This window comes from Colossoma macropomum, unplaced genomic scaffold (assembly GCF_904425465.1).
Source record: "Colossoma macropomum unplaced genomic scaffold, Colossoma_macropomum, whole genome shotgun sequence".
Classification (NCBI taxonomy): Eukaryota; Metazoa; Chordata; class Actinopteri; order Characiformes; family Serrasalmidae; genus Colossoma; species Colossoma macropomum.
In genome coordinates this window covers 28,508,295-28,521,371 of record NW_023494806.1, presented here as the reverse complement: position 1 = coordinate 28,521,371, position 13,077 = coordinate 28,508,295, and the positions used below count along the sequence as shown (strand labels likewise).

Genomic DNA, 13,077 nt, shown 5'->3' with positions numbered 1-13,077 from the left:
GCACGTCAGTGTCTCACCTTGCGTGCAGAGCTCCCCCTGGTAGCCAAGGTTGCAATGGCAGCGTGAGCCGCCGCTGTCATAGTCATTAATGCAGAAACTGTCGGGGGGGCAGACTGTCTCATCACACGGGACATCATACACCCGAGGCTCCGCCCCCTTCCACACTGTCATTGAGGGGCTGGGGGTGGGAGGTGCTGTAGTGGAGGGGGCGGGGCTTATCCTGCGGGTGACAGTGGAGGTCGTAGTTGTGGTAGGGCGGGTAGTGGTAAGCGCAGAGGGTCCAGATGTGGTGGTTAATGTCCAGACACTAATAGGTGAGGTGAAGTTGCTAATTTTGGGTGCAGGTGTGCTTTTGGGGACAGGTGTGTTTTTAGGCACAGGTAGTGTTTTCATTCTGTAGATGACGTTTCCATTCCCAGGTGTTCCAGTGCGGGATCTGAGCTGAGAGCGCCGGTTGCTGGTCTTGACGGCAGGAAACGGCTTCAGCTGCAAGAACAGTAAAATTTGGAGGCTCATCTGGGATTGAACTACTGTTAATGGCGATTCAGACACACTACAGGCCAAAAGTACGAAAGCAAGAAATCATTTTAAAGTATCAGGTTATTTCACAATTAATTGACTGACAACCAGCCCAACATATTCATTACTGTCTAGTTTCCCCAAAGCAGATTGTTCCAGAACATTCCGTTGTTGTTTCAGTGCTGGACTCTCACTGTAATGTATTCTATTTTAAAGGCCATCCTCACCCTCTGTGTTGAAAGCCTTACACTGGGCAGTGTTTAATATTTTACCCCATCTTAATATGAACCTTCAGAACCACCTGAAAGGTTCTGACTGAACTGGCTTTTGGCCTGTAGTGTATGATGTATTATCATATGACAGAACATAAGGAACCTCCTCTATGTACCTCCTCTATGAAGATGTCATAGTCAGAGTCATCAACATCAAAGCCATCCTCATCTTTAGCTTTAGAGTTTGTGATGTAAAGATCATAATCTCCACTGCCCACATCAGCTGCACCTGAGAGATAGAGATAAAAGAGGAGTGAGAAGTCATTCTTGTGTTTTTTGAACAGTTGAGATCACAACAGTGAAGATGATTGAGTGATGCCCCACCAACCTTTGATTCAGCTTAGATCAGTTATTAAAAGAAAGGAATGCTCCTCACCTGCTAACCTCTGGAATCACTGACAGTCAAACTAACAACAAATCAGCCTCCAGGTCCAGTTCAACCTCCATTTCAGCGTAAGAGGAGGGACATTTCGCAAATTGCAAAACCTATGTGACTTTAAAGAGATGAGATTCAAAGCTCTCCAGATATGCTAGCTAGCAAGGTTAGCCCACAGGGTCAAAGCACAACATTGAGCTGATGCTGTTCATGAAAAGTGAGTTGTTGTGAATGTTTTAACAGTGAAGCTCTGATCTGAGCTGTATGCAGTGCTGACAGTTAGTCACTGTTAGTTAGTCAGTAAATGCTACAGTCAGTGGTCCAGGTTTTCTTTACCTCATAAAATTTTATGTTGAACATCATTGAAAATGTGGAGTACGAAGCTGAAGCAGAGATTTTCTAACAAAGTGACGGCTGTGTGTTACAATCAGAATAGGCTTGTTAGACGTCTGCAGTCTAAGACATCACACATTCAAAGCCTGGTTTCTGTCAGAAAATAAAAGCTTAAAAAAGGAATATTGAGCTACTCCTGCTGCTGTGGGGCTGGTTACGTTACGCTGTCTCTGAAACACCTACATAGTCTAGACCATGCAGAGGCTGAGCTTTTTTAGCTGTTCATTTTTCATGTTTGTAACTGACAAGTAGAAAGTACGATATGATATTAAAGCATCCTGCTACTGGCTCATTTGGCTGTGGATGCGTTTGTGGCAGGTCTCCCCTGCTGCATGTTCAATAAAACTGCGTTGATTTGAAGCTCTATCTTTCCTGTGTGTTCTTCTTGTCTGTGAACGTTAAATTTGGTGTCAGAAGTGGGATTGTCCACTTGATGACTGGACGCAATTGGCAAAGCCAGTGGCAAAATGGCAGAGAGGACCAAACCTGTCCGAGAACTGTGCGATGAAGACAGGCAGCAGAGGGCAGTGGTCAAGACGATATGAGAAGGTTCAACAGTGGAGCCTGGCGACAACAGGTCTAGTACAAGGAAGACTGATAGCACGGCCAGCCGCCATCCTCCAGGTGGGCTCCACTGCTGAGCCTTATCACATCGTCTCAACCGCTGTCTTCTACCGCTTGTCTTCGCCGTGTTGATCCTCCTCGCAGTTCTTGGCTGGGCAAAGGCATCTCCACAGAATTTCACTGCTGGGTTTGCCTTTTACCTCCAGACTGCTAGGGGACAATCCCACTTCTGACACCAAATGTGCGATCAGTGTAGAAGAAGAAGATGTGGGAAACAGTATTTCGAACAAGTGCTCTTTTATTGACAGCAGCAGGGGACACCTGCCGCTCAATGCTGGCTGCTATGGCTGGGTTAGGGTTAGGGTTAACTAACAACTTATTTTTCATCACTTTTAAGTCTCTCTCGCCACCGCCACAGCAGTACCCGTGGTGCTCTGTGCTCATCGCTCCACATGGCCACACCTCCAGCAGGTCCATGGCCAAACAAGCCAGTAGCAGAATGCTACAATATAATATAATATAATATAATATAACACAATATATCATATAAGTATAATATGAAAATATAATGCACTAATGTGGAACACCAGCTATAAACACACAAATCACTGTGGGGAAGTGTTCAAACCTCACCAGTCTAAGTGAGTATGTGTATGCGTGTGTGTGTGTGTGTGTGTGTGTGTGTGTGTGTGTGTCGGGGGGGTTAAGGGGGTCCTCTCAGTGGGGAGCTTCTGGTCTTAATCTTGTCTGATTCGAGGTGGGCTGGGGGAGGGGCTTCGATTTCAGGCAGACCGTACATGCATAGTGTGTGTGCGTGTGTGTGTGTGTGTGTGTGTGTGTGTGTGTGTGTGTGTGTGTGATGTTAAGATGTTTAATTTAATTACCCTGCATTGACCCCCCCACCCCCACCCCACCCCAGTTAGCATGCAGACAGAATCTGGTGACCTGCAGTTCATAACAGTTATACAACCACAACACATCACTGGCCTTCTGCATCATCCACACCAGTGCAGTTTACCTCCTGTAGGTCTCACATCTCACAGTCACAGTACAGGTACAGTACAGTCAAACCAGTTACAGTACACACTCTCCAATCACATTACAGTTACAGTACAACAATACAGTACAACCCAAACCACAGTACACACCCTACAGTCAAACTACAGTCACACTGTAGCAACAGAAAATCTCACAAACACTTTAAATCATCGTTGTGCTGTTAACAGTGTTCACTACTGATGTGTGTGTGTGTGTGTGTGTGTGTGTGTGTGTGTGTGTGGGTTACCGAGTGTGCGGACGGGTGGGTTTATAGGACTCGGTGGGCTGACCCCATGTGTGTTTACAGCTCTGATGACGAACTGGTACTCCGTTTCAGGAATCAGGCCTTTCAGAACCATCGAGCTGGACTCCACCGGCTCACGAATATATGTCCACTCAGTGTCCATCTCTGGCCTGTCCCACACACACACACACACACACACACACACATTTACATTCATTAAATATAACTCTATTAAAAGATTCACATCTGATATTTTTGGTGTCTTTATCCTGAGCTGCATTTATAGTATCTGTGTGGTTTTATTGTTATTAATGCTCATAGTTCATTTTTGCATTATTGCCCAGACTCTCTGTATCTCTTAGAAGTAAACAGACTGTTTTTCTCACTCTCCCCTCAAGACTGATATATTGTTTCTTTTGACAAAACTGACATAAAACATTTTTTGTCTAATTTCAAAAACTACAGCTGCCTTTTACATTTCATGATTGACCAATAGAAATATGGGGACTGTTGATGAGCAGCCATTTTCAGGTCTCTCCAGAGATGTTCAACTGGGCTCAGGTCAGGGCTCTGGCTGGGCCACTCAAGGACGTTCACAGAGTTGTCCCTAAGCCACTCCTGTGTTGTCTTGGCTGTGTGCTTGGGGTCATCGTCTTGTTGGAAGGTGAACCTTCGGCCCAGTCTGAGGTCCCGAGCACTCTGGTTCAGGTTTTCATTAAGAGTATCTTATCAACTTTCCCTCAACCCTGATCAGTCTCCCCATCCCAGCTACTGAAAAACAACCCCAGAGCATGATGCTGCCACCACCATGCTTTACTGTAGGGATGGTATAGGGCAGGTGATGAGCAGCACCTGGTTTCCTCCGGACATGATGCTTAGAATTGAGGCCAAAATTTTCAATTTTGGTTTCATCAGACCAGACAATCTTGTTTCTCACAGTCTCAGAGGCCTTTAGGTGTTTTTTTACAAACTCCATGTGGGCTTTCATGTGTCTTTTACTGAGGAGAGGCTTCTGTCTGGCCACTCTGCCTTAAAGCCCAGATTCGTGTAGTGCTGTATTGATGGTTGACCTTCTGGAAGTTTCTCCCATCAGCACACAAAATCTTTAGAGTTCAGCCAGAGTGACCATTGGGTTCTTGGTCACTTCTCTTACCAAGGCCCTTCTCCCACAATTACTTATTTTGGTGGGGCGGTCAGCTCTAGGAAGCATCCTTGTTGTTCTAAGCTTCTTCCATTTAAGAGTTATGGAGGTCACTGTGCTCTTGGGAACTTTCAGTGCAGCAGAAATGTTTTTGTAGCTGTCTCCAGATCTGACTTCCACACTGTCCTGTCTCTGAGCTCTACAGGCAGCTCTTTCCTCCTCATGGCTGGTTTTTGCTCTGATATGTATTGTCAGCTGTGAGACCTAATATAGACAGGTCGTTCCAAATCATGTCTAATCAACTGAATTTACCACAGGTGGACTCCAATCAAGGTGTAGTAACATCTCAAAGATGATCAAGAGAAATGTGAGCCCCTCAGAGCTAAATTTCAAGTGTCACAGCAAAGGGTCTGAATACTTACGCCCATGCAATATTTAGTTTTATCCAAATTTTGGATAAAGTTTGTCACTTTGTCATTATGGGGTATTGAGTGCAGAATGATGGGGAAAACTAGAATTTTATTATTATTTCTAATTTTAGCACAAGGCCACAACATATGTAAAAAACAAACACTTTTGAAAATAAACCTAGAAAGCTTACAGGGAAGCTTGACCAGTCCTTTGCACTTGTAATCGAATAGGGATGTCTTGGTACCCCAACACCTCATCACTTCTGTGTTCACAGTAAGGTAGGGGCTTTCATACCTGATATAGGCCACCAGGAAGTGCAGCACAGGAGCACTGCCCTCACTTTCTCCCTGTTGCCATGACAACGCCAGCTCTGTATCCGACACAGCAGCCACAATGGGCTGGGACGGGGGTGACGGGGGCATACACATTTCTGAGAGAGACAGAGAGAGAAAGATAGAGAGAGAGAAAGAGAGAAAAGATAGAGAGGGAATTGAGTCACTATTTATGTTGCATCTCCAGAGTCTAAATTCGGTAGCCGACTGTAGCCCCACAAAAGTCCATCTGATTCCGACTGTAGCCCAACAAGTCTGTCTGAACCGACTGTAGCCCACAAAAGTCCATCTGATTCCGACTGTAGCCCAACAAGTCTGTCTGAACCGACTGTAGCCCCACAAAATTCTGTCTGAACCGACTGTAGCCCACAAAATTCTGTCTGAACTCGACTGTAGCCCACAAAATTCTGTCTGAACTCGACTGTAGCCCACAAAATTCTGTCTGAATCGACTGTAGCCCCACAAAATTCTGTCTGAATCCGACTGTAGCCCCACAAAATTCTGTCTGAATCGACTGTAGCCCCACAAAATTCTGTCTGAACCGACTGTAGCCCACAAAATTCTGTCTGAACCGACTGTAGCCCACAAAATTCTGTCTGATCCGACTGTAGCCCCACAAAATTCTGTCTGAACCGACTGTAGCCCCACAAAATTCTGTCTGAACCGACTGTAGCCCCACAAAATTCTGTCTGGATCCGACTGTAGCCCACAAAATTCTGTCTGAACCGACTGTAGCCCCACAAAATTCTTTCTGAACCCGACTGAAGCCCCACAAAATTCTGTCTGAACCGACTGTAGCCCCACAAAATGTAGTTTTATGAGACTGGGTTAATAAAGTAATCAAGGACTTGACTGATGGATCAGTATTAAATAAATGAAATAATACAGCATTGTCCGGGTGTTCTCTGGCTGTTCCTCACCATGAGAAGCAGTGCTGACGTCCCTCGGCATGCTGGGACGGCCATCCCCAGCCCAGCCATATGCCCCAACACTCACCCGGTAATGTGTCGCTACCTTCAGCTTCCCGATCACCACATCCTGAAAAACAATGCTCTTATGTTCACCATCTGTTTAACTCACTTGACTAAGAACACTTTCCAGTAGCTTTCAGGATGGGATAAAATGGTTCCCCAAAAACGATTCCTTAAAGAATGGAACATTTTACTCACGAAACTTGCTTGTCCATCAAACTGCCCCTGAGACAAAAAAAGAACAAATGCTACAATGGATTCTTTCAGCTGTTCCTGGTCAGAGTTTTCAGATGTCACATATGTAATAACCATGTAATAATCATGCTATGAAACTCCTGCAGAGTGTTTGAGATGTTACACTGGTAAGACGTACAGTAGTGAGCATGTCCAGACTCAGAGGAACATCCAGAGTCACAGTCGAGCTAATGGGGCGGCCCATCCTCGTCTCTGTGTAGAACACCTGGAGAACAATCACACATACACACAGTGGTAAAGATACACAGGCACACCTTTCACTCATTCATTCATTCATTCATTCATTCATTCATTCATTCACTCACTCACTTATTCATTCATTCATTCACACATTCATTCATTCATTCATTCATTCACTCACTCACTCATTCATTCATTCATTCACTCACTCACTCATTCATTCATTCATTCATTCATTCATTCATTCACTCACTCACTCATTCATTCATTCATTCATTCATTCACTCACTCACTTACTCATTCATTCATTCATTCATTCACACATTCATTCATTCATTCATTCATTCACTCACTCACTCATTCATTCATTCATTCACTCACTCACTTACTCATTCATTCATTCATTCATTCATTCATTCACTCACTCACTCATTCATTCATTCATTCATTCATTCATTCATTCATTCATTCACTCACTCACTCACTCATTCATTCACTCATTCATTCATTCACTCATTCATTCATTCATGCATCAACACATGGTTAAATAGTCAGCATAGTTCCTAAAAACACCAGTCTATCCAAAATGCACAAAGGTAGTGCAGGAAGTTCAATTCAGTGAATTTTCTGAGACCCATTCCCTTTGAGAAGTGCATTACATGACCCTTCACCAGAGCTCTTCAGTGATGCTGGATCAGGACAAAGAAATGGTTGGATAATGTTTGGATGATGTTTTATTGGAGCGGGACAGTGTTGTTTACTACACTGGTCAGTGGTGTTGGGGTAGTGTTCAGTGGTTGTTGGTGTTTGGATAATGGTCAGTGGTGTTTGGATAACAGTCAGTGGTGTTTGGATAATGGTCAGTGGTTGTTGGTGTTTGGGTAATGGTCAGTGGTTGTTGGTGTTTGGGTAATGGTCAGTGGTTGTTGGTGTTTGGGTAATGGTCAGTGGTGTGTGGGTGGTGTTCAGTGGTTGTTGGTGTTGGGTAACAGTCAGTGGTGTGTGGGTAGTGTTCAGTGGTTGTTGGCGTTTGGGTAACAGTCAGTGGTGTGTGGGTAGTGTTCAGTGATTGTTGGTGTTTGGGTAACGGTCAGTGGTGTGTGGGTAGTGTTCAGTGGTTGTTGGTGTTTGGGTAACGGTCAGTGGTGTGTGGGTAGTGTTCAGTGGTTGTTGGTGTTTGAGTAACAGTCAGTGGTGTGTGGGTAGTGTTCAGTGGTTGTTGGTGTTTGAGTAACAGTCAGTGGTGTGTGGGTAGTGTTCAGTGGTTGTTGGTGTTTGGGTAACAGTCAGTGGTGTGTGGGTAGTGGTCAGTGATTGTTGGTGTTTGGGTAATAGTCAGTGGTGTGTGGGTAGTGTTCAGTGGTTGTTGGTGTTTAGATAACTCAGTGGTGTGTGGGTCATGTCAGTGGTTGTTGGTGTTTGAGTAATGGTCAGTGGTGTGTGGGTAGTGTTCAGTGGTTGTTGGTGCTTGGGTAATGGTCAGTGGTGTGTGGTTAGTGTTCAGTGGTTGTTGGTGTTTGGATAATGGTCAGTGGTGTGTGGGTAGTGTTCAGTGGTTGTTGGTGTTTGGGTAATGGTCAGTGGTGTGTGGGTAGTGTTCAGTGGTTGTTGGTGTTTGGGTAATGGTCAGTGGTGTGTGGTTAGTGTTCAGTGATTGTTGGTGTTTGGGTAATGGTCAGTGGTGTGTGGGTAGTGTTCAGTGGTTGTTGGTGTTTGGATAATGGTCAGTGGTGTGTGGGTAGTGTTCAGTGGTTGTTGGTGTTTGGGTAATGTCAGTGGTGTTTGGGTAGTGTTCAGTGGTTGTTGGTGTTTGGGTAATGGTCAGTGGTGTGTGGGTAGTGTTCAGTGGTTGTTGGTGTTTGGGTAATGGTCAGTGGTGTGTGGGTAGTGTTCAGTGGTTGTTGGTGTTTGGATAATGGTCAGTGGTATTTGGGTAGTGTTCAGTGGTTGTTGGTGTTTGGGTAATGGTCAGTGGTGTGTGGGTAGTGTTCAGTGGTTGTTGGTGTTTGGGTAATGGTCAGTGGTGTGTGGTTAGTGTTCAGTGGTTGTTAGTGTTTGGGTAATGGTCAGTGGTGTGTGGGTAGTGGTCAGTGATTGTTGGTGTTTGGGTAATGGTCAGTGGTGTGTCGGTAGTGTTCAGTGGTTGCTGGTGTTTGGGTAATGGTCAGTGGTGTGTGGTTAGTGTTCAGTGGTTGTTGGTGTTTGGGTAATGGTCAGTGGTGTGTGGTTAGTGTTCAGTGGTTGTTGGTGTTTGGGTAATGGTCAGTGGTGTGTGGTTAGTGTTCAGTGGTTGTTGGTGTTTGGGTAATGGTCAGTGGTGTGTGGTTAGTGTTCAGTGGTTGTTGGTGTTTGGGTATTGGTCAGTGGTGTGTGGTTAGTGTTCAGTGGTTGTTGGTGTTTGGGTAATGTCAGTGGTGTTTGGGTAGTGGTGAGCAGTTGTTTGTGGGTAGTCGTTGTGTCAGTAGAATGTTGGCTGTGTAGTGTTGGTGTTGAGATGGCACCAGGTCACGAGAGTGAATCATGTCTAAGTCTGAGCAGGAGGAAGTGGGACAGTGCCAGTCTGAGACCCAGAATTAGACTGTCTGACCTGCACCAACGGCAGTGTGTGGTGTGTGTTGTGTTTGTGTGTGTGATCTACAGCCAGGCTGGTTCAGTGCTGTCAGGACTGCAGCAGATAGCTGCCAGGTTTGGCTCCAATCAGAGAGTCTAAAGCTACGTCATCAACATTTCTGAGCTCTGTCTCTTCACGGAGCCTAACAGGAGCAGATACAATCATCTACACTCCGTGACATTCACTATGATCCAGCTGTTTGACCTGTAGGTAAGACTGGAAATACAGTAATATTTACAGTTATGTTTATTAAGGTACCATGGTAACAGGCCCTGCGGTTGGACTGGATTCTGAGGATGTGGCATATTATTAAACAATGTAAAAAACACAAGAGTGACAGTGTATCTATGTCTCTGTGTGTGTGCTGACTGTAAAATGCTTCTCCTCATTATAATCTGATTAGCAGTGGCATTCAGTGAACACCAGGAAACCAAATGTTGAAATGACGGATTTTAAAACAGACTCTAACGACACAAACACACCAATAACAGCAACAATGACAAAAAGAATGAAAAAGAAAGCAGTGTATTAATACACAAGTAATCCACACCGTGTGTGTGTGTATATATATATATATATATGTATATATATATATATATATGATTTCTCATGCTAATCTTTTTGCATGCTATGGTTGCTTGATGCTTTTTGAGGGAGCTCCACCCCTTCTTATCTCAGCCAATCAGGTTAATAAGTCTGACACTGACAATGGCCAGTTGGATTCAGCTCTGGAATCAATGCTGCTTTATGAGCTTATGTAGAAGAGGAGGGGGTTATAGTGGTACCCTGTAGCCGGTGATGGTGCTGACGTGTCTCCGAGGCATCTTCCACTGGACTCTGATTGCTGTACAGTTCATCGTCTGCAGCTGGATGTCCAATGGTGGGCTCAACCGCTCTGGAATGAACAACAACAAACACAATTATACACGCCCAGTCAGTCTGCTGAATGCTGAGTGTTGGTTTCCCTAGAGCAGGGCTGCCCAGTCCTGGTCCTGGAGATCTACCACCCAGCACAGTTTAGCTCTAGCCCTAATCAAACACACTTGATTCAGGTAATGAAGGCCTTCAGAGCCAGGTGTGTTGGACCTGAATGCTTCAGGGTGGGAGATCTCCAGGACCAGGACTGGTCACCCCTTATCTAGAGGATCAAGTGGGGTGAGAAGTCCAGACCAGAAACATAAGGATCCCATTGGGAACAGATACACTGCTCCTCAGGGATCCCATGCAGATACCCTCAACAGAGATTCCAGTGCAGAAATACTCAACACTTTTCCCAAATGCAGAGATCCCTAAGGAATATGACAGAGCTTGTCCATAAAAGAGGGTCTAACTACATATACCAGTCAGTCCATTTACCTCAAATCACCTTAAAGCTCAGTTACAGGTGCGTGTCCACCATGGTTTGGGTCCAAAACTGGGTCCAAAAGCTAATCCCACCCAGGGCTGGGTGGGATTCTGCTAGTGAGATAGAGTTTCTATTACAGAAATCCCAGTGCAGAGATGGCAGTGCAGAGATCCTCAACTCTCACCCCAAAGCAAAAATCCCAAACTGGAGATTTACAGGAAAATCCCAGTGCAGAAATGCTCAATACACACCCAGAGATCCCAACACAGGGATTCCAAAGTAGATATTCCATTGCAGGGATACCCTCAATACTGAGATCCCAAAAAAGGGATCACAGAAACAAGACCTTCAACACAGGGACCGTCAACACAGACACCCTCAACACAGAGACCCTCAACACAGGGATCCAGACATAGACACCCTCAACACAGAGACCCTCAACACAGGGATCCAGACATAGACACCCTCAACACAGAGACCCTCAACACAGAGACCCTCAACACAGGGATCCACACATAGAAACTCTCAACACAGAAATCACCCCATGAAGAAGAGACCCCAACATGGGGTGCCTGAGTGAGGAAGGTCCAGCCACTCACAGAGAGCGAGGCCAACTACGCAAGGTTGTACACGTCCTCTGGAGAGGATTTACAACAACGTTCTGCAAACCTGAACTGGCTCTCAGGGATGACTTCGTTAGTAAAGACTAATTCACACAGCATTAGACATGATGAGTATGAGCCTCTGCTCACTGTGAGTGGGTGTGTGTGTCTGTCGTCACTGAGCTGGTAAGTGATCACGTGGAGATGTCAGTGTAAGTTTAGTCCAGTGGCCTAAAGCTCTACAACTTATTAGAGCAGGCATGTCAAACTGGGGACTTCCGGTCTAAAGTGCTGTGGAGATCAGTGTTTACCCTCATCTAACGCTCTGAAATCAGTTCACGAAGGCCTTGCTAATTAGCTGATGAGCTGAATCAGGTGTGTTTAATAAGGCAGTGTGCTGAAGTCTGCAGTGTTTTGGCCCACGAGGACTGGAGCTTGACATGTGTGGGTTAGAGATCAGTATGTCCTGCCTCACCTACGACACACCACAAACCTCAGATCAGAGTCTGACCAACGTAAACAAACACAAACAGGACAGAAAAGGAAAGACGTTTCTGAACTGGCAAGTTTAAAGGATACAACACGGAAGGAACCTTATCCATAAAGAGGGTCCAACTACTTATACTGGTCAGTCCATTTACCTCAAATCACCTCAAAGCTCAGTTACAGGTGCGTGTCCACCATAGTTTGGGTCCAAAACTGGGGAAGCTAATAAGCATGACAGGGCTGGGTGGGATTCTGCTGGTCAGTAAATCTGTAAGATTCATTATGCTCAATCAACACAGTCGCAATGTGCACACCTGCCACACACAAACTGCAAAAGGCTTCAATGGTCCCAATAAAGAATATCCCAACACAGAGACCCTAAACACAGAGATCCCAATACACTGACCCCAACACAGAGATCCCAACACGCTGACCTCAACGCAGAGATCCCAACACGCTGACCTCAACGCAGAGATCCCAACACGCCCAACACTGAGAAAAGCTCTTTCTAGGAACCTCAAACGGTCCGTCTTTCTTTAGCTCTGTGCCGATTGCTGTAGCTCAGTGGGAGCTGTGTGGTGTTCTTTAGGATGGTCAGCTTTGGCTGAGCGATGTGAACTACCTTATTCTTATTCTGTAACTTTATTTTATTCAATAACTTAAATAATGTACGTTTAATTATAAGTTAGTATTAAAAATCTGTCCATGTCACAAGCATTTTGGGAAGAAGTTGAAAACTTCATTCTCGATGTTCTACAGCACTTCAGAACACATCCAACATTTCTTCATCAGACTGATTATTTGATAAAACCTGGGAATAAGTTGTTGAGCGCTAACATCATAGTATAGGCATTCATTTATCTGCACCTTCTTAATTTTGAAAACATTAGAAACTTTTGAGGCATCACCACAACACTCACCTGCACCACAGGTACTGATAGCTTTGAGGAAATGAGCTTTCAGCACTCACCAGACTTTCTACTGGATGTTCTTCTGGCACCGAAAGCCACGTCCACCACCATAAATCCAAACACGGCCCATATCCACAGAACTCGACTCAAACCCAACATCTTCCTTGTAAAGGAGGTCCAGCTGTTGTCAAATCAATCAAACGTTATTCTAGATCTCCATGACTCGCCTCGGCCTGAGAGGTGCAAAGCGTCTTTCCTAGCACACAAACGCTGTCGGCCTCCTGCAGACGTTTGGCATTGATGAGATTACTGAAGATCAGTCAGAGCAGCACACACTGCACAAGCCCCAAAACACCCCACACAGACACGGGCTCAGACTCACTGCACTGACTCCAGCAGCTCCTGGACAGCGTGGCCCTTGTTGGC

The 13,077-nt window shown here is 45.3% G+C and overlaps 1 protein-coding gene across 1 annotated transcript in view; it reads right to left on the bottom strand.

Annotated features, from left to right (window-relative positions):
* LOC118827329 (pikachurin) overlaps positions 1-12,974 on the bottom strand; it is a 23,891-nt gene extending 10,917 nt beyond the window's left edge. The window contains 10 exon segments of the mRNA XM_036598652.1: positions 18-214; positions 272-486; positions 908-1,119; positions 3,410-3,576; positions 5,253-5,388; positions 6,211-6,328; positions 6,460-6,486; positions 6,635-6,721; positions 10,093-10,202; positions 12,711-12,974. Coding sequence (XP_036454545.1) covers positions 18-214; positions 272-486; positions 908-1,119; positions 3,410-3,576; positions 5,253-5,388; positions 6,211-6,328; positions 6,460-6,486; positions 6,635-6,721; positions 10,093-10,202; positions 12,711-12,810 — 1,369 coding nt within the window. The 5' untranslated portion in view covers positions 12,811-12,974.
* Positions 12,975-13,077: the final 103 nt, after the last annotated feature.